This window comes from Euprymna scolopes, chromosome 18 (genome assembly GCF_053919585.1).
Source record: "Euprymna scolopes isolate OS-2025 chromosome 18, ASM5391958v1, whole genome shotgun sequence".
Classification (NCBI taxonomy): Eukaryota; Metazoa; Mollusca; class Cephalopoda; order Sepiida; family Sepiolidae; genus Euprymna; species Euprymna scolopes.
In genome coordinates, this window is record NC_136499.1 from 33,582,134 (window position 1) to 33,604,720 (window position 22,587).

The 22,587-nt window shown below is 34.4% G+C and overlaps 1 protein-coding gene across 2 annotated transcripts in view; it reads right to left on the reverse strand.

Annotated features, from left to right (window-relative positions):
- Positions 1–22,587, reverse strand: part of LOC145297581 (insulin-like peptide receptor) — a 290,500-nt gene that overhangs the window by 91,962 nt on the left and 175,951 nt on the right. For both annotated transcript variants that reach the window (XM_080143619.1, XM_080143620.1), the window contains 2 exons: positions 16,530–16,642; positions 6,492–7,001 (listed from right to left, as the gene is read on the reverse strand). In XM_080143619.1, coding sequence (XP_079999745.1) covers positions 6,492–7,001; positions 16,530–16,642 — 623 coding nt within the window. The remainder of the gene's footprint in view (positions 1–6,491; positions 7,002–16,529; positions 16,643–22,587) is intronic.

The window sequence follows — 22,587 nt, forward strand, 5'->3', positions numbered from 1 at the left end:
CTGTTGAATTACTATGGATGAACTTTGTTGAAACGTGTTGTGTCTGCATATTGCTACTAATTTACGATATACGTAAATTTACGATTTTTCTTTGGAATTATTGTGTAGAATTCGAAAAGACATTTTTGTACTAGAAGCTAACATGGAACAATTAGCAGAGTTAACTAAGGCTCTAGCCCTTAGCATCCAGGAACAGACAAAAATGACTCAACAATTTTTAGCGCAACAACAACAACAAATTCAACAACAACAGCTACAGCAACAGCTGCAACAACAACAAGAAAGAACACAAAAAACTTTAGAGGCACAACAAGAACAAACAAACATACTACAACGACAAATGTCGACACAGCAAAAGAATTTAGAAAAGCTAATTCTAACGTCGACCGGGAAGAAGACTAATTTTTCTGCCGAGGGTATTTCAAATTCACTAACGGAATTTCGTTACTCCCCGGATACTGGTGTTACTTTCCCTGCATACTACAGAAGATACGAAACAATTTTTACGAAAAGATGTTTAGACTGGACCGATGAGGAAAAAGTTACCCTGCTACTACAAAAACTGGGTACTGATGAAAACACCAAGTATGCAAATCTAATTCTACCAAAAAAAACCGGAGGAGGTTTCGTTCGAGGAAACAATTAGTACCTTGTCGAAAATATTTGATAAAAGGGATAGCCTATTTCACTCTAGATACAAATGTTTGAACATTCAGAAGGCAGAAGCTGAAGACTATCTAGAATATGCTTGCACTGTGAACTGTTTATGCGAATCATTTAAATTGAATGAAATTTCCGCAGACCAATTTAAATGTTTAATCTTTGTACAAGGTCTCACAGCACCAAGGGACAAAGATATACGTTCACGGATCCTAACAATTATGGAGGCGGATCCTAACATAACATTGCAAAAAGTCACTGAAGAGTGTCAACGTCTGATTAACATAAAGAAAGACAACACTCGCATTGAAGAGAAAAATATTTTTAAGGTGCAGCAAGTAAAAAGGCAAGGGACCACAAGAAAGTCCAGGTTCCAAGAACACAGGATCCTTAAAGGATACAAAGACCCAAAGCTAAAGTGTAAATGTTGTGGTAGTTTAAGACACAACAATAAGACCTGCTGGTTTAGGAACAAAATATGTTATGAATGTGGTCTCAGAGGTCACAAGGGAACATACTGTGCCCAGAAGAAAAGACAAGGGACCGATAATGTAAATACGCTTCGCATGAATAAAGAAAAAAGCTGCGAAAGACGGAAATATGTTGATGTTCGGATAAATGGACATCTGGTTACATTGCTTCTGGATAGCGGTGCAGATATTAGTATTATAAATGAAGATATATGGAAAAGGATAGGTCGACCTGAATTAACGAAAACCAGAAAGACGGCGAGAAGTGTGTGCGGCAAAAGATTAGAGTTCAAGGGAGAATTAAAATGCAAAGTGACATTCGCTAACCAGACTCATAAATCCAAAGTGTACGTCGTACCAGGAAAGAATACATGCCTGTTTGGGGTAGATTGGATTGTCCTGTTTAATTTATGGGAGAAACCCATAAATTCGTTTTGTAACGTTTTAACTGCAGAAAAAGCAAACCAAAGGGAAGACTTCCTGAAGGATTTGAAAACTGAATTTCCCAATGTTTTTGCCGAAGGACTAGGACTCTGTATTAAGACAGAGGCAAAATTTGAATTAAAGAAAAATGCCACTCCAGTATTCAAACCTAAAAGGAATGTGCCTTTTTCAGCGATGGACGCAATCGAAAAAGAGTTGGATAGACTTCAACAACTGGAAGTCATTGAAAAAGTTAACCACACAGATTGGGCAAGTCCAACCGTGTATGTAAAGAAAAAAAATAACAGAATAAGGGTCTGTGGAGATTTTTCAACGGGTTTAAATGACTGTCTATTGGACCATAATTATCCCCTTCCGTCCGCAGAAGATCTGTTCTCTAAGCTTAACGGAGGAAAAATTTTTTCTAAGATAGACCTCTCAGATGCTTACTTGCAAATTAAGATCAGCGATGAATGCTCCAAATACTTAGGCATAAATACTCATAAGGGCATTTTTAAGCTAAAGAGGCTTCCTTTTGGATTAAAGGTTGCTCCTGCTATTTTCCAGCAAATTATGGACACGATGCTGGCAGGGTTGGAATTTTCAATGGCCTACCTTGACGATATCCTAATTAAAAGTGAAAATTTGCAAGATCATAAGAAGCATGTAAAAGAAGTATTCAAAAGAATACAGGAATTTGGTTTTAAATTGAGCCCAGAAAAATGCGATTTTTTTATAAAAAAAATTAAATATCTAGGTCAAATAATCGACAAAGAGGGTCGAAGACCGGATCCACAAAGGACTGAAGCAATTGAAAAGATGCCTGCTCCAGATTCAGTGACAAAATTAAAATCGTTTTTGGGATTAGTTCAATACTATGCAATTTACATCCCTAACATACATAATTTAAGAGCTCCTCTTAACGAGTTACTGAAAAAGGGTGTTAAATGGAACTGGAATAAGGAATGTGAATCTGCTTTCCAAAATATCAAAAGATGTCTACTGTCAGACTTAGCATTGGCACATTTCAATCCAGAAAAGGAACTAATACTAGCAACGGACGCCAGTGATTACGGTGTTGGCGCTGTATTACTTCACAAGTATGAGGATGGTAGGACAAAAGCTATCGCCCATGCTTCAAGAACGTTGGTTGCAGCGGAGAAAAATTACAGCCAAATTGAAAAAGAGGCGCTGTCGATAATATTTGGAATTACAAAGTACAATCGATTTCTCCATGGACGATCTTTTATTTTGCAAACCGACCATAAACCCCTACTTACCATATTTGGATCAAAGAAAGGCATTCCCACACATACTGCGAATCGATTACAGCGATGGGCTGTAACCCTCTTAAACTATCAGTTTAAGATGGAACATGTATCCTCAAAAAAGTTAGGACACGCAGATGCATTATCACGGTTGATCCCTAAAAGAAGCGAAAGTTTCGAAGAAACGGTAATTGCTGCGCTTAAAGACGAAAGTGAATGTACAAGTTCAATGTGTAATATGATACGTGAACTTCCGGTAACTTTCGAAAAAATAAAAAAAGAGGCAGTAAATGACATTTTCATTAAGAAAATGAAAAATCAATTGGGATGGATAAAAAAAAATAAAAAGGTAGATCAAACAACGCCTTTTTCCATCTGTGAAGATGTGCTCATGTATGGTGAGAGGATCGTAATTCCACTAACGTTACAGAGGAAAATTCTGAAGGAATTTCATACAGGTCATCCGGGCATTTCGAGAATGAAATCCCTTATGAGAGGATATGTGTACTGGCCTGGTATGGACAAGGAAGTTGAAAAATGTGTCAAGACATGCAGAGGATGTCAATTAGCAGCTCGAGATCCTCCAGTAAAAACGACGCCATGGCCAAAGACGGACCTACCCTGGTCACGTCTGCATATTGATTATGCGGGACCTATAAATGGTTATTTTTACTTGATTATTGTAGATTCTTTTTCAAAATGGCCAGAAATATTTAAGTTTAGACATCCAACAGCAAAAAACACTGTGAGTGCGCTTAATGAAATTTTTAGCCGTTTTGGAGTGCCAAAAACCTTAGTGAGCGATAATGGAACAGCATTTACTGCTCATGAATTCAAAGAATTCTGTGACTCACTAAATATTCTACATATGACAACACCTGTGTACCATCCACGATCGAATGGGTTGGCCGAAAAATTTGTAGATACGTTTAAAAGGGCACTTAAGAAAAATCTTACTACGGACACAGACGAACAATGTATTCAAACATTTTTAGCAATTTACAGGGTGACACCAAATCCTAATAATAATGTCAATTCTTCCCCGGCTGAGCTAATGTTTGCAAGAAAGATAAGATCTGTCTTCGATAGGCTGCTACCAGAGAAAAAGAAAGTTTTCAAAAAAGAAAACCTTAATACCAAGTGCTTCTCCCCAGGTGAAAATGTATATTTCAAAAATTTTCAAAATGGACGAAATCAGTGGGTTGAAGGTATTATCAAAAAAAGGATTGGGAGCATGGTCTATACCATCCAAGGATTAAGTTTTGTCTGCAAAAGACACAGAAATCAAATACGTCCCAGACTGTCTCCAAATGTGGAAGAGACACCAATGGAAACATTGTGCGATATTTTTGATATACCAAAACCAGCGTGTGTACCGCAAACAATGAATATTTCGCCTGAACCGACCATACGGGCTGGACAGAAACCTTTACCCCGGGTAACGCTGACCAGAAGGAAAAGCGCAAGAAAGAGAAAAGTTACCAGGAGATTAAGCCCTGACCCTAAAAGGAAGAGGTATTTAAGCTAAAATCAGGAAGATTTCAGCTTCAGGGGGAGGTGTTGTGAAGGAACATAACTGGCTATACACCGGTTACAAACTGTATATATATATTGGACTGTTTGGCAGACAGCGGCAGACAAGCAGTCGCAGTAAGACGGATAGTCTTACGTGTTGATTATCAGACTTTCTTCCCCATACTTGTTACTATGTACTTCTATTTACCCTAGGCGAGCAGCCTTACGTTTCTGTATTATAAATAAACCCCATTACACATACCACTCGGTGTAACTCACGTTTGTCTTTATTTCCTAAGTATTTAGGAATATAACAGCGATCATGGAATATCCATTGGATCTTGTTAGTATATTTTATTACACTAAAGCAGAGTTAATAAACATTTTTTTTTTCCTATATTTACTCTTAATACATGTTAAAATATTCCTTGGTTTGAGGATTGAGTTATGTTTTGAAAAACAAATTTATTGTTTTAATTAGCTCCATATTGTTTGATCCATTTGTCTGTTCTTATTTCATACAGTCTATTACTCTCGCTTTCATCACTCTCTCTTTCAGTAATCAAAGGTAATAAAACTAACTATAAAACAGAAGACTCGAATGGTCCATTATTTTTTTTATTTTATTTTATTTATTTATTTTTTTTTACATTTTCAGCCCCCCCCCAAAACACATTGCCACTTTAATGTAGGGGGCTACTATCAGGGACATAAGTTGCAGGGATACTATGTAGGGAGTTGTGCAGCAAGATGTCTGTTAACATTACACTTGAACTTCTGCATGTTAATACAATTGGGGAAGCAGGATCCTGGAAGGGAATTCCAAAATCTAGCAGTTCAGGGGAAGAAGCTATTAGAGTAGAAGGCTTTTCACATCTTGGGATTCCTACTGTCTCGGAGTGGGACTTTGTTACTCATCGGGTTTGTCGGGGATATTTACGTCGAGGGGGTACAAGGGATTGTAGTTTGTCAGTGCATCTACTATTAAAATACTTGTAAAACAGACAGGGATGCAACATTTCATCGATGGGACAGAGGTTGAAGCTTTGACAGTTCAGGACCTATTACTAAACAATAGAGAATATCACCACAAGTGTTAATACAATTTAAAAGCGATAGAGGGAGAGGGGAGAAAAAGTGAACAGAAATGATAATTTCGGATTTTGTTTCTTTATTTCTTAGAAAATAACTGGCTTTGCGCACTCACTTTTACCTGATTAAAAGAATCTAACCAGAGTTTAATCGTTGACCTTAATGGTCACACATTTTCTAATAGAATATAAATTATTACCTGTGTCGGAAAAATTCTTAGGTTAGAAATAGAATCAAAGTTGGAGCTTTTAAAATTTCAAGAGATTTCAGAATCAGGCAGGTTTAACTCTCAGAAGTTGGAATCTGAATCCAAGTCAAGTGTTTGAGCTACCTATGGTTTTCAGTTCTCTCATAGTATTCTTTATCAATCAACTGACAATCTATTCATCTCATTAATTGTTATCCTTGAATGGCTTTTAGTTTTCATACATGCTGATTCATTTAAGCATTTGTCATTAACGTTTGAGTTATCAGATGGATAAGAATATTAGTTAAAAATGAACTGACTTTAACGTATATAAATGTATATTCGTATATACATCACAAGAGCACTTGAAGTCGATTTACACCTAAGTTCTAATTGTTTTAAAATTTTGCCCTCTTAGCAACTATTTTTACCGGCTTAAAACTTGCATCTTGGAGAAAATGCAGACACATTAACATAGTGAGTTATATATATATATATACACATATATATATATATTTATTTTTTTTGTTTTAAACGATAAATACGGTTATCATTTTTTCCTCAAAGTGTTTTTATTCAGAAACACTATTTTATTTGGACACATAAATAATATTTATTTTTTTAATACAGTGTGTGTGTGTGTGTGTATATATATATATATGCAAATGTTTAATGGTGTATCGCTTATTTGTGTAAACTTATAAGTTGATGTGTTCCAGTTTTGTCAACGTAAATGATTCCATGGCAATGACATTCATTTGGCCAACATGCAGAGCAAATCATTTTCATATATGTTTCACATTCATATGCAAAAATGTAATAGGTACATTAACAAGAAAGCAATTGAGAAAAAGAAAAAAAATGCAAATCACTTACCAATATTATTCTGACAATCTTTAGAATTCCAGCAGTATTTACATCCATCCGGACATTGGTCAACACATTCCCTGGGGTCCTTATTATCAACAATGGAATGGCTGTCCGGGGTCAACGACGTGATTTTTGTCCAGTCAATGGTCTGAAGATAGCAGAGGTTTGGACTTTTATTAAAACGTACAGCTCCTCGCCGAATAACAGTCAGACTGCTCAAACCTAGTTCTTCAAGGTCGGGCATTTCAAACGCAACGAGAGCGTAATTGTAAAATAGCTCCTGCCCTCGGATTACTGCTAAGTTTGGGAAGATATGGCGCAATGTTTTGAGTCCATAGGCACGATACATAAGCAGGTAGTCAGTAATCTCCACCAAATTAGGAAAGTAGAAGTTGGCATATTCCTCGGGCTTGGCATAGTCCAGCAGTAAAATGCGCAGGTTGCCCTCTATCACAGTACAATCTCTTAACTGGTTAAACATCTCTACCCGGTTTTTCACAACAATACTTGAACATACTGAAAAATAAAAAAATAAAAATTATATACATTTTTTTTTTTTCAAGAATTGCTATTTCATGAAGATTTGATTTTATAGTAATCAATATTTAACCCATTAGGTTCCACTGTTCTATAAATAGTACACCAAACCAAATTTCTTTTTAAAAAATATATAATATTACTGTATAATTACTCTGAAGAAAGGATAAAATTCATCTATATTCATCAAGCTCTTTGAGAGTTGTTAGAGGTGCGATGTAACTCTTTGTATGAACTGCTTTGCTCCTTACCATAATGTGTAAATTTTATCATCTTGTACGTGTAGCTTTTGGATTTCTAAAATATCTCACATCTGCTCAGTGTCTTATAGGAGAGTCAATATTTTCTAAATAAAATAAATAACTTTTTCTCTTCAATTTCTATATTATAACCCATTTATAGTCATTTCACAAAGTTTCAAATCAATAGTAAAAACATGTAAGATACTCTAGGACTTAATGGGTTCATTATTCAAACAAATAAAGAATGATTACAGTTTTACAAAGATTTTATTATGAAAAAAACTTAATATTTGTCTTATTTAATCAATTTGTTTTTTTTACATCTATATATACTATTAAAAAGTTATGGTGTTTTAGAATTTGTACGCAAACAGAAACTTGATTGGTTGATAAAAAAAAGGGAATAGGCAGTGTATACATTACTAAGATTACTAAGGCCGTAACAGTTTTTTTTTTTTTAAAGCCTTGCTGCTTGAATTTTATTTAAAGGATTTGTTTTAACTAAATAAGTTTCATAAATTTAAAGAAACGAACATAACAAAAAAACATTAAAAAAAAAAACATAGATATAAAGAATAAAGTAATTATTTTCGCTTAAAACTTTGGATTTCCCACTTACTATATTGGGACATATTCTATCAGTGCACCATTTTATTTATTTATACATTTATTTTTTTCATATGCAAGCATCTACTCTCTCACTAAATATTTCTTCTTCATACTAAATATAAAGTGGTAGAAGCTAGATAAAGATGGAAATTGATATACCCAGGTACTGAAGCAAAACTATTCAAGGGGATGAATATAAATTAGTGTTATTAATTAAGTACTCTGTCAAGAGTATTGAGCATATGTACAAAATGTGATTATATATCGAAAGAAAAGTTGTCCCGTGAGGACTGAAGGTATGTGTTGCATGGAGAGAAATAATAATGAGAATGACATGAAGGATGCATCATGTGAATTTTCAACTTGATAATCTTTATGAAAGATTAAATCTGAACAGTGTACAGAATGGGAGACTGAAAGAATGGATGAGAATGCTTGGATTAGTAGATGTAGAATAGTTGAGGTAGCAGGGTCAGTTGGCAGGGAAAGGCCAAAAGAAACGTGAGGAAGTGATAAGGATGAATTTCAAGAATAAATAAAGACTTAGATAAAAGTTAGCTTAGTAGTCAATTTCCAAAAGCCTCCAACACATGCCAACATGTAAAACTTAAAGATAAGGATTACGGTTACTTGTTGTTGCTGTTTCATCCAACGCCAGTAGGCATAGGTGAAACATGAACAAATTCCGATTGCTTGAGTTCTCGGTCGACCATTGCAACAACCAGCTCAGTTCCTGCCAGACCAGTTTCCTCTTCAATAATGGATTTCAGTGTTACACATGAATGTCCAACTCCCTTTTGCATCTGGAGTCCAAAGCAGGAACTTTCTTGCTGGTTCATCATGCCGACTAATATGATCGGCAAGTGCTAGACATCTGTCTCACAATATTGGAAATACGAAATAGAGAACCATATAATGACTTGTTTGTTGGGTGACTTTTCCAGGAATTGTTGTAGGCTAGTTGAAGCATTCTTGTATATTTACTATCGAGATGGATAAAAAAAAAAAAAAGCTACGGTTACTAGTCAGACTATATTTTATAAAGGCCACCAGAACATCTCAGATATTGAATGCTGCTGGATTGCAAGAAGCATTAAAAAAAAAACAAAAAACAACTATACATTGCTATCCTTTGGATTGGATCATCACCAAATATGTTCTATGTCTGAGCTTCATATGAAATTGCAAAGAGTATATGTTCACTTTTATTGTACAACAAATACTTTTTCGATGGATTCACAGATGGCTAGTTTTACTAGAACTACTTTGAAATTTTTAGGACATGTACTTGATGCATCTCAGGTAATACAAAAATAGTTATTGAGAACTGAAAGAAGAAAAGTCAACTTCTATTTATTGCTTATTATTGCTTTGATTTTTGTTTTGAAATTTTTCAGATAAGATTTTGAGATGAGCATTGATAATGTATATTATTTTGATTACTGTTGGATATTATGCTCACTTGTGTTCTTCAACCGACTGGAAGGTTCAAGGTTAATCCTAGTGGAACTAACTTTGGATTATGGCATGTGCATAGGAAGGTGACGTGGTTGATTGTTCTGGCCAGTATTTTCATATTTAAATTTAAATTTTTTATTTTCTTTATTGCATTTTCACTCCAAACAAGGCACAGTGCCACTTTGATGTAGTGGGCTACTATCTGGTTGGTTGTTTTTTTTTACGGCATATCAACCCTTTTCAGGTTATTTAATGCAGAATCTAGTGATTTTGAGAAACGATTTTTTAATGAAGTATATTTGTTTTTTTTAAGTCAGATTCTATTTAACCCATAGTTGGGACCCTAACATGTACCACCACTCCGGGTCAGAGTGGACCTGGGAGAAATGGCAATTAAAGGGTGGCTCCACACTCCCCAAGGCCCGCAAGCTGGGGCCTCACCATCTGATATAGTTTTAGGTCATATCCAAGACCATTGTATAAAGGGTTCTTTTTAAATTTTTTTATTGTTTTTATCAAATAACTCTTTAATATTGTTTTCTTTGTAGAATCGATTTCTTACTGTTACAAAATCAGTACATTCAATTAACATGTGTTTGATTGTGAGTTGTGTTTGACAAGGTATATAGATGGGTTGGCTTTCTTTTTTTAAGAGATATGAGTGAGTTAAGTGAGTATGGCCTATTTTTATTCTTGTTAGTTTGACTTCTTTTCTGTTTAATTTTGTATTTTGTTCTTGTTTTTTTTGGCATGATTTTGTTGTTAGGGTGTTCATTCCAGTAGGTTTGCCATTTCTCTGTTGTATATTTGTTGATACGTCTTTTTAGATCTATGTATGGAATTTTAAAATTTGCATCGATTGGGAGATTTAAGGCGTTTTTTTGCTGCTGAATCTGCTAATTCATTACCTTATTACTAATACCGGAATGGCTCGGTATCCAGTAGAAAATGATTTCTTTTTTACTGTTTAATTCAGTTAATTTTTGGAGTAATTTTGTGATTGGGGGTTGTCCATCTTTTTATTTTTAATCGCTTTTAGAGTAGATTAGGAGTCTGAAAGGATTATAAATTTGTTTTTTTTTGTTATTGGAAGCGAGTTTGAAAGCTAGGATTAGAGCATGTATTTCAGCACTGAAGATTGAGATTTCTTTTGGGAGGTTTGATTGTGTTTTGATTGATTTATTGAGTATTGCTGCACTGGCTGTTGCATTATTTTGTTTAGACCCATCTGTATAGATGTGTGTGTTGTCTGGATACTTTTCTTTAATTTTATCGAGATCATCATAAGTTATTGGATGAGTATGCTTCTTTTCATATTTACTTAAACTTAGGTCGATGTTAGGGGATACGATTTTCCAGGGAGGGGTTTTGAGTAGGACAGTTTTGTGAATTTTGGTTATGGGTAGATTTGCTTCTTTGGAAATCGATTTTATTCTAAGTCCAAAGGTTTTTATTGCATTTTCTTTTTGGTCGAAAAGGTGTTTACAGTTTGGATTTAAAGTGCTATTGTGTGCTGGGTTTGTGGGGTTGGCTGTAAGTTTTGTGCAGTACTTTAGACCAAGGTTTTAATTTCTAAGCATTGGAGGAGTTTCATGTGCTTCTGCGTACAGGCTTTCTACAGGGGAGGTTGGAAATGCTCCTAGTGCTAGTCTTAGTCCAGAGTAGCATATTGTGTTGAGGGTTTTTAGATATGACTTTCTGGTGGATTGATATATGAAGCTACCGTAATCTATTTTTGATCTAATTAATGCTCTATATAGTTTGAGTAGTGTGTTCTTGTCAGCTACCCAATCTGTATGGGCCATGACTCGTAGGAGTTGTAATGCTTTATTACATTTGGTTTTGATGTGATTGATGTGTGGAATGAAATTTAGCTTTTTGTCAAAAATGATTCCCAGGTGCTTGTGTTCATTTACGAATGGAATTTTTTCGCCTTCAATCTGTAAGGTTGGGTCAAGGTGGAGTTTGCGTTGGTTACAGAAATGGATGCATTTTGTTTTAGTTTTAGAGAATTTGAAACCATTTTTAGTTGCCCATTTATTAATTTTATTTATGTTATGTTGTAGTTTTCTTTCAATAGTGCGAGTGTATTTAGATCTGTAGCTGATTGAGCAGTCATCTACATATAAGGAGCTATCAGGAGAGAGTTCTTTTATAATGTTATTGATTTTTATGTTAAAGATAGTTGTTGATAATATGCTGCCTTGGGGCACTTCTTGATTTTGTAGGTCTGATAAAATTGAGTCTATGTGAACTTGGAAAGATCTGTCTGTTAGGAAGTTTTTTACGAATTCAGGTAGTCTGCCTCTTAGTCCAATATTGTGGAGATCTTTTATGATACCCTGTTTCCAGGTAGTTTCATATGCTTTCTCAAGATCGGAAAAAACAGATGTTACATGTTCCTTATTGATAAAAACTTCTCTGATGTAATTTTCGAGGTTAGTGATGTGGTCTATACATCCTCGATTTTTTTGGTATCCACACTGGATTTTAGAAATTATTTTGTCATCTAGATACCATATAAGACGGTAGTTAATTATTCTTTCGAACGTTTTGCATAGGCAGCTTGTGAGAGCTATTATTCTGTAGTTTTCTGGGTTTGATGTATCTTTTCCCAATTTGGGTACCAGTATTATTGTTGCTTGTTTCCATGAAGTTGGGAAATCTTTTGTTTCCCATATTTTATTATAAATTTTGAGAAGGAGTTTTAATGATTCGGGCGGAATTTCTTTAAGGAAGCTGTAGTGCACTTCATCTGGTCCTACAGCTGAGTTATGGGATTTTTCTATGGCGGTTTCTAGTTCATTGAGTGAGAAGATTGCATTGTAAGGCTCTTGGTTTTTGGAGTTAAAGTTTATTTTGTACTTTTCTTCATGTTTCTTAAGTATTGTCTATTGTAATATTTTGATGATGAGTTTTCGGCAAAGGTTTTAGCTAGTGTGTTAGCAATATCTTTTTTATCAGTTATTTTCTGTTTATTTGTGAGAAGATGTTTGATTGGATTCGGATTATATTTTCCAGTTATTTTCCTAATCATTTCCCAAATGGTTTTGGGTTTAATGGTGATGTTGATAAATTGTTGCCAGCAGGATCTTTTGGATTCTTTAATTGTTTTTCAAGTATTTTTTCTTTGGTGTTTGTATTCTATTAAGTTGTTGGTTGTGGGTTGTTTTTTAAATTTTCTTAAGGCTGTCTTTCTCTGTCTAATGGCCGTTTTACATTCTGGATTGAACCAGGTTTTTTTTTTTTTTCCAGGAAGAGAATTTTTGGGTATGCATTTTTTGGCTATTGTTATGAGTACTTTCATGGATTCTTCTATTGTTTGGATTTGATGTTCTGTTAATTTTAGTGAACAAAGTTCTTTAAATTCGGCTCAGTTGGCTTTGTTTGGGTATGTGGTTTTGGATGGAGTTACTGTAATTGATTATAATAGGGAAGTGATCACTTCCACAGGGTTCTTCGTAAGTGCTCCATGTATAATCCAAAAAGCTTGATGGACCACACATGGTAAGATCAATGGCACTAGTTGATCCGTTTGTTGGATTTAAGTATGGGATTTTTTTGATTGAGAAGGTACAAGTTATTTTTGTTAATTGTTCAATTTTGTTTCCTTTTGAGTTTGTGACTTCGCATCCCCATAACGTACTGTGGCAGTTAAAGTCTCCTAGAAGAATGAATGGTGAAGGTAGTTGTTTTATTAAATTTTCTAATTCATTTTCATTTATTGGTTCATGAGGAGGGAGGTATATTGAGCATATTGTGATTTTGTGTAATGTGACTTGAGTTGTAATTGCTTGGAGATTTGTTTTGACAGAGAAATTGCTTTGAGGTATGTTATTCCTTACAAGAATTGAGGTGCTTCCATTAGCACAAAGGCCTGCGTTATGGAAATAGTTGTATTGTTCATAGTTTGGTGTTTTGAAATGGTTATTGTTTTGTAGGAAGGTTTCTTGTAAGCAGACAATGGCTGGGTTGAAGACTGAGATAAGTATAAGAAGTTCATTATAGTTAGATCTTATTCCACGACAATTCCATTGGATAATTTGTTGTGTTTTATTTCTGTCCATGAGGTTGTTTAGTTTTCCTCTATTTCCATCTCTTTAGAAGTAGAGGGTTTATCTTTTGTCGGAGTTTGTGTCTTTGGTGAAGTGTTTTGCTGGGCTTTTTCTTTTTTTTGTTTGGATCTGGACGTCGATCTGGATCTTGCTTGAGATGTTGCTGTTTTGGCTTCTTGTTCATTTTTTCCCTCTTGATTACTTGTGTTTGGTTTCTTTTTTTTATCTAGGGTGTTTTCGGTCTCCATTTTTTCTAGAATTCGAATCTATTTTGAGTGTCTGTTGTTTGGTTTTCTTCTTTTCTGGAACATTCTTTATTTGCTGTTTTATCACTGCTTCTGTTTTTATTAATTTCTGGTGGTTGTTTTGTTGGTTTCTGTGATAGTTTTTTTTAATGGTTCTGTTGTGGATGGAATATTATTTTCTTTGTTTGGATTTGTTATTTCTATTTTGTTTCCCAGATTTGAGTATTTTACTTTTAGGCTATTTTGAAATTCTGGCCATTTTTTAATATTTAATGTAATCAGTTTGTTTATTAGTTCCCTATATTGATCATGTATTTCATTATGTTGGCATGGTTTAGTTGTCTTTTTTGTTGCTCAGCATATGTGTTGTCTTTCATGTACGTCTCAACTATTTTTCTGGCTTCTGGAAAGGTTGTGTTTTTTTTGTACTTTACTTCTATAATTTCTCTTTCTTTTTTATATGTTTTGCATATTTTAGAGAAGACCGAGTGATCTTCTTTGCAGTTAGCGCATTTCACCTCATTTATGCATTTTTCTTGGCTGTGGTCAGGCTCTTTGTTGCCGCATTTTTTGCATACTTTTACTCCTTTACAGACTTCGTTATGATGTCCATATTTTTGGCAATGGAAACATCTTAATGGAGCTGGGATATATTGGTCTACTTTTACATTTAAGTACTCAATTTTTATTTCTTTAGGAATTGTTGGTTTGTTAAACATTAATATGTATGTGTTGGTCGTTATTATTTTATTATTTCTTTTTATGTTTATGCAGACGTGGTTGATTACTCCTTGTTTTTCTAATACGGTTTTTATTTCTTCTTCAGTTGCTAGCAATAGTTCATAACTTCGAACTACTCCTTTCGAAGTGTTTAGTGTTTTATGGGGAAAGACTTTGCACTTGTACTCATGGAAATTCTTCATTTTCAGTAGAGATTGAGCATCTCTAAGATTGGTTATCTCAACTAGTAGATTTCCATCTTTTGTTTTTTTGATCATTTTTGGTTTACTTTTTGTGGATAATGTCTTTTCTATTAGAAAAGGTGATAAATTTCCAAGTTTTTTATTTTTGATTAATTCAATAACCAAGATTCGTGGGAAGTTTCTTTCATCTATAGTTGGAACGGTTTTTCTAGTTTTGAATTTTTGTTCTTCATCTGAGCTTGAGAGGTCAGAGTCAGAGGAATGGTTTCTTTTAAGGGTTTTGAGGGGGATGCATTTGTTTTTATCAGCCATGGATTTTGGGATTTATTTTTCATCAACTACGCTCCCTACCCACCTTGGGGTATAGTAAGGGGGAAACCCATTCGCCTTGACCATCTCAGGGCTACGTGGAGGATATACTCTTTTGGTAAGGAGTTCTAAAGCACTATATTTTCTGTTCAATATGTCCTCAAAAGTACATTTGTTCAGATGGAGTGTTGAGTTCTGGTCTTTCCAATTGATTGACCCTTGCCACTGCCTTCTAGCACTTACTTGGTTTGCCTATTTTTTGTAGTGGGGGGAAGAAAAATAAAAAATAAAAAAAAGGTGGGAGTACCTTTAAGTTTCGTTCTTTGTTGTGGTAGTTGGTACTTTGGGTGTAAGTGCTAGGGCTTGGCGTGACTGGCCCATTGGTCGGATCGGGCCTCTCCAACCGCCTGTCTAACTGAACTAAGGGTCGAAGTAATGTGTTGCGGTGCCTAGACTTTTATGCACCCAGGTCTAGGTTAGCTCAATCACCAGGATCACATCCTAAGGCATTACAGGTAGCAACCCACGGCTAACTGGTTGCCCCATTGAAGGATTTTTACCCTCAGCAGGGGGACAATCGGCTTATTCTAGTGCCTTACCAACAGGACAAAAAAAAAAAAAACCTAAAAAACAAGGGAGGAGGAAATAGGGGAGCCGATGGGGTCGAGAAGTAGGGAAGGAAAAGGAAAGGAGTGGGGAAGGGGGTTGTTTTTGTTTTTGCAGAACATAATTAAGTTTTAAAAAAGAAAATAGAAAACAAAAACAGAAAACCGATGTAGGTGCATTTCGTCTCAGAAAGCCAATAGACAGCCTGCTGATCTGGTAGCACCAGGCTACTATCTGGGACATAGATTGCAGGGATACTATGTAAAGAGTTGAGCAGCAAGATGTCTCTTTACATTACACATGTCAGTACAGTCGAGGAAGCAGGAACCCAGAAGAGAATTCCAAAGTCTATCAGTTCTGGGGAAGAAACTATTAGAGTAGAACGCATTTTGGCATCTGGGGATCTCTACTATGTAGGGGATGGAATTTTGGTGTTTGTTGGGTTTGTCAGGGGTATTTACGTTGAGGGAATACAAGGGCTTGTAGTTTGTCAAAGCATCATTAAAATACTTGTAAAACAAGCAGAGGGATGCAACATTTCGTCGATGGGACAGATTAAAGCCTAGCTGACAGTTCAGGACCTATTAGGTTGGTGACTCTCTTTTGAACCCTGTCCAGGAGTGAGAGACTAGTAGCCGTCCAAATGTGAATACTCCATACATGGGTGAATGATGGCCTTGTAGAGGTACTGGATACTTTCTGATGTAAGTAGTTTTCTAGCATGGTAAAGACAGTCCACGTTCCTTGAAGCAGCCGCAGTAATGCTCTCAATGTATCTGTTCCAACTCATGTTCCCTATGAACGTTAAGCTTTTGTATTATGTTGGGTCCATACTGATTTCATAATATCCAAGATGAAGAGAGTAATCCAAATACACAGTATCAATTCTATATTAACTATTTTTTGTGCTTAGAAAACAGAAAAGACGGTATCTTTAGTTATGATGTAGACACAGGAAAATAACATTAAAACCCCTCCTTTTTTTCAGGTGACCTAGCTGCGATTGGTGAATATCTGAAATTGCATTTACATTTTGTGTAGACCAAGAAAAATGACTTACATTTGCAATAATCCATATGAGTTCGGTTAACAGCTTCTTGACGTCGACAAGATTCATTCTTCAGTAAACACTCATTTTGATACACTCGACGATCAGAGCCGCAAACTGGTGGTCTGAAAAATAAGATGAAATAAATATTATTACTAGATTTGTTTCTGCTATTTTTCAACTATCATATTCTGTTATGGTGGTCTGATCCAGAGTTTCAAAAATTTCAGGACACCATGAGCAGACCAAGAGTTTTTCAAATTTTAACTTACACTTGTTCATTAGTTGTTCCGGTTCGTGATTTTTACTATATTTTCGTTTTTACAACCATTTTTCGTTTTTAAATAAATCAAAAATTGTTGCATTTTTTTGTTAATTTATTTATTTATTTTTTTTTTACTTTTTTTATGAACCATCCCTAAACTCTTTTTTGTAGTTATGTATCATATCTCTTTCCAGTAAAAAAGACCAATAATTAAATGTCTGCAGCTATTTAATTTTTACATATAAAGTAATCTTTAAGAAAGGGCTTCCAGAGCCCCTCAGCCTTGCTCACAGATTCCCAGGGATCCATCGAAGCCCACTTTGGGAAACCCTGATCTAACCTATTGCATCATTACATGGACACTATAAATAGTGGTAAAGGAGGTAATAAAGAATTTTTATCAACACATTACATTATTCCTGAAAATACACACTATCGTTAATTGCTTCCTTGTTGTCTTATATCTTTCTAGCTCTTTAGGCCAGAACACTGTTCAAAAATGAAATTCAATATGCTTGCAAGATTAATTACAGCCAAAATGATTAGATATAAAATACATTTATAACTTTCTCATCATCATCATGACGGGCTCCTTGCCCGGACCAATGTGACTCTTCCTCTCCAGAGTTTCCTGTCTTCCATCAGCTGTCTCAGATCTTCAGGTTCACAGTTGGCGTCGTGTACTATTTGTTGGATGTACGTGGATCTAGGTCGTCCTCTGCTTGCGCATCCGTGTCGTGGAGTCCATAGCAATACATCACTCACCAATTCATGCTTGTCCCTCAGACAATGACCGGCAAATTGTAGACGTCTTTCTCTGATGGTATTAGATATGGCAGGTAGATTGCCATAAAGTTGCTGCTTCGTGGGATGATTTTGCCAAGATATATTTAATATTGTTCTTAGCATACGGGTGTATGTGCCGTCTAGTTTTCTTTCCAATCTTTTGGTGAGTGTCCAGGTTGTAGCACCGTAAACAAGGACAGACTCTACCACTGGCCTGAAGAACTACCTTTTCAGTTTGTCAGCCAGTCTCAAAGTCCATACTGAATGTAGCCCATCCAATGCGGTCCATGCTTTTGAGATGTGAATTCTGATATCTCTCTCTGTGGAAACCATGTTGCTGCCCAGATACGTAAACTCAGCGATTTCTTTCAGTGTTGATCCAACCAAAGCCCTGATCTCTCCTTTCATATTGAAAGTTATAAACTTTGTCTTATCCACATTTATGTGGAGACCAATGTCATTTGCAGACTTTTCTAGCTTACGTAACAGTGTTTGCGCATCAGCAGTGTTGTTCGCGAACAAAGCAATATCGTCTGCGTAATCTGCATCAGTTATGTGTGCTGATTGATGACGTCTGTTTCTGGATTCATTTAGGATCAAGCCTAGCATGTTGTGCATATCAGAGGTGCGAAGTACAAAGTCAAGACAGACAATGAAAAGAAAAGGGGGCAAGAGTATCTCCTTGTAGACCCCCAACTTTCTACTCAATAAATTTTCATATTTTTTGGATATATTACTATTTTCGATATGACAATTAAGGACATAATAATATTGTAATTTAAAACAAAAAAATAAAACCCGGGGGGGGGGGGGGATACTACCAAGGAAAGAAACTTTAGAAAAAAAATTTGGCTTTTGATCTTTTTTTTTTCTGTAAATCTTCATAACATGGTTAATGATGAAGAATAAAATTATTTCTTTAGCAAAAATGTATTTTTAACCATAGTAAAAAAAAAAAAAAGAAAAAGGTTTTAATATTGATAATCTTTATTTAAATATTTAATTAGTCTAAAAAACGTACATCTCTTATTAATGGTAATTTGGTTCCATCTGAAGACGAAACTATGCTATCACTATCTTTTAATGCTCGATTCAGTTCAACATTTCAGACTAATATACTGTCATTCAATGCTCGATCGGAGGAGGGGGAGTTATATAGTATATGTTCTAGTGTCATGAAATCATCCTGCCAGGTATTACATCCTCCTTTGAGATGGATAGGAGTGTAGTATGTCTATCATATTTTTGCTAGTGGATAATAATAGACAAATATCTTTGCAGATATTTATAAAATGTCCAGTTTGCAAATAAGTTCAATTAATTTAATAATCTTAAAAACTGTACTTTTTAATTTTATTTTCTTTTTTCAATATAAATTTCAGAGTTTTTTGAAACATATGTAAATAGAACTGATGAGCCCTTTAAAGAATTTGCATATTTGTTTTTCTTGCTTTGCTACTGAAAACATTTGGTGCTTGTTAAAATAAATTAACAGATTAATCTTTTTAATTACGCTGCTTTAAGTAAAAAACAATATTAAGTACTTCATTGTAGTGTTGAAAATAATACTATACCTAAAAAAATTATGAAAATTCGTTGAGTAGAAAGTTATTTATAGTTAAAAGTAATTTTCACAGAAAATTGGGTAAAATTGCATTTTTCTTAGACATTATAAAGTAGACTGAAGATGAGATATAACTCTGAACAAATATTTTAGAATACTTGTTTATGATGTGTAATATTTTTTGTCTATAGCGATAGATTTTTTTTTTTTTTTTTTTTTTTTTTTAACTAAAAACACAATATTAGTTGTTCTACTCAATGAATTTTTGGATATATTACTATTTTCAACATGACAAATATATTGTTCTGGTTTAAAATGACATTTAAAAAAAAAAATCAATCTGTCGACTATATCTTAAAAGCACAAAACATTTTCTGCAAAAATTAATCAGCCAATCATCATTATTCTTATTGTAATATTGTTTTCAATCTTTATTCCATTAGATTTTGCTGCACTTTACTTTCCTAACAAAATCTTCGATAACATCAGAAATTTGAACTTTTACTAAATGACCTATTAATAGATTGTACATTAAATAAGCTCTAACCTGTCATACCGCCAGTGTTGTGTTTTTGTGTTTGCTTTACAAGGACTTCCACAGAATGTGCTGATGAACTTAATGCACTTGGCCTCCTAACCTCCTCACAACAAAAATACCCCGACTAGCAGCAAAATTCCACCTCTTCATGTTAAATTTACTTAAATGCTGGATTTTCTACTTTGATGTACCTCTCCAACACACATACTGACTGCTTTCAAATGCAGTGCTAACATTTTGTGGCTCAACTTCCCGCTCAGGCTACTCTCCTGTAAATCTGGCCCCTATCATAGTAGGTTCTTATGCTTCATTGGCAATACGCCTTGTTTGAGGAAAACAACAACTATAATAAAACAAATAAAAATAAAAAAGTATAGTTAATAATTAAGCAGGCTCAAAAGTACCAATGTTAATAGAATCATTAAAAATTTTTCATAAAGTTGAAGGATTTCAGAATGCATTGAGATGTCATAATGTACACTCTTTCTCCATTCTCCTTTCAATTATTTACATCAGAAACTTTCCTTTCTTTTTTAGTGTACCTAGTATGAAGAGGAATTCCCACAAACACAGCTTTTTTGCTAGGGGTGCCTGTCTGTTGCCATGAGACTGCTTCACCACAGATTACAACTTGGCCGTCTTACCAGCCAATGTCAACAATTCCTATCAAAAACCTTCCCAACAAACATTTGAATTTGGTCTTGAGAATGATTTCCTATCCTCAAGTAGCATCTGACCTTGGTAAGTGGTCACCATTTAGTAAAATTTTTTTTTTTTTTTTTTTTTTTTTAAATTTAAAAATTAAAAAAAAATCCTTCCACCATTTCTCTTACTCACTGACATTTACGATCAGTTTTAGTATTATGTCGATAAAAGCAGTTATTTTCTTGGTAATGTGCACAAGGTTAAGTATTTTTGCGAGTCTTTATAGGAAGTACAAAGATGGAATGTTGTATGGAAAGAGAATGGCAACCATAGGAAGTAATCCATTCAGATTTTAAAAGCCGTGAGGAGAAAAAGAAGAAACAGAAGAAGGAGGAAGTCGTATGAAGTGAGAACAATGCTTATTAGAGAGAGATGGCTGGAATTACAGAATAGAATGAAAGGTTTCTTCATATTTAGGACATTTTCATGGTGAGCTAGATAGAGGTCTTGCAAAGTTTGTCAATGTGGAGGTGATTTTTATATTTTTAAAAGGATTGAAAAAGTAGATCTCAAATTCATAAGGGGAAAAAAGAAAAGGTATTTCAGTTAGCAATGCTGTTTGTTAGGTCAGTTGATCTGTTTTTCTGGCATATCAACACTTTTGTGGTTAAGTCAGAATGAGATCAAGCCCTTTAGAGATTCTAAGAAGCAGAGTAGTAGAGTCAAACTTATAAGAATGTTAAGAGTCAGAATCAGATTTTTTATTTTAAAATCTTCCAATATTCAGACCAAGTCAAAGTTGGAATTTTTGGAATCCTAGGAGTTGGAATTATGTTTCTAAATTTTGGAGATAAGGATTGATATTATTTGGGCTATTGTTATCATCTTGAGTGTTATTTTCACATTTTAGTTAATGTGATTTCAGACTTTCTCCAAGTATATCTTGTGCTCAAGAATCGTTCTATGGAATTTTGAATGAAACTTTATTTAATCCATGGAGGTAGCATGCTTTAGTTCCATCAGCCATGACCAAGTAGAAATCTTCAATTCAAAGTTATATTCTTAGAATCGCTTGCTCTATGGATCGAACTTTCAACCTCCAGAATCGGGTCACTTAGGAACGAATTTTACTCATTACTTTATTAGTTACACCACGGGTTATTACGTTCAAAATTCCATACAGATTTCCATAGTTCAACAAGATACATCTGGAGGTCGGAAGATTACATCGTCCGAAACATTCAAGATAAAAATAGTAGTTCAAATGATCCAAATAATACTAGCAATTGCATCCTTTCTGACTCAACAATCCTGATCCCACTTAAATCTTTGATTTTCCATATCTGTCTGTTTTACATGATGAATCTGGTGTTCCTTTCTCTTGATTCCTTAAGCATCCGATTATTTTGATTAATGATTAATCAATTTGTATGAAGCAACATGATGCGACAATTTTTTTTTTTTTTTTTTTTACCCAGAATCGGTTTCTCAACTCTTTCTAGAATCAGGTACTTATAACTGAAAATGTGAAGGTTGCCAACATCCATAAATCAAAGTAGTGCTATGGAACTGGATTTGAACTTGGCACACCCAGGTCATCAGTCTACATTGTTAACCACTTCATCACCACCACCTCCCTTTTGGGGGTTTATTTAATGCCAAAACATAACACATATTGGAAACATTCACATTTATCAAATATGATACAGATTTACGGATTCCATATCAAGATAGTAATAAAAAAAAAAATTCTTATGTTTTGATTTGTTTCTTTTATCGGATATCAACATTTTGTAGATTATTTATTCTAAAAATACCATTATTGGAACCCTAGTTGTTATTCTATTCAGGGTTGCAGAGCCGGAATATATAAGGTTAAAAATGCTTACAACTTCCTTTCAAATTTCAAAGGGTCACAAGATTATTGATTATTTTATTTATTTATTTTTTTTTTAACTATTAACAAAAGATTAAAATGGCTGACTTGTTTATGAAGAAACTGAAATGCATGTAATTTGATTCTGTAATTAACTTTTTTTAATGGAATTTTTAAAAAGATAATTGTAATACTTTACACTACTGCATTATTTTTTAGTAGAGATGAAAAATATAAACACAAGGAATGATACCATAATTATTGATAACATTTATTCATTATTTATTAATAGAGAGATTCTGTGAGATTATAAATAATTTATATAAATGTATATGGTAGAAATGCAAATTGTCAATAGCATAAATTTCTCAACCGTGTGTGTGTGTGAGAGAGAGA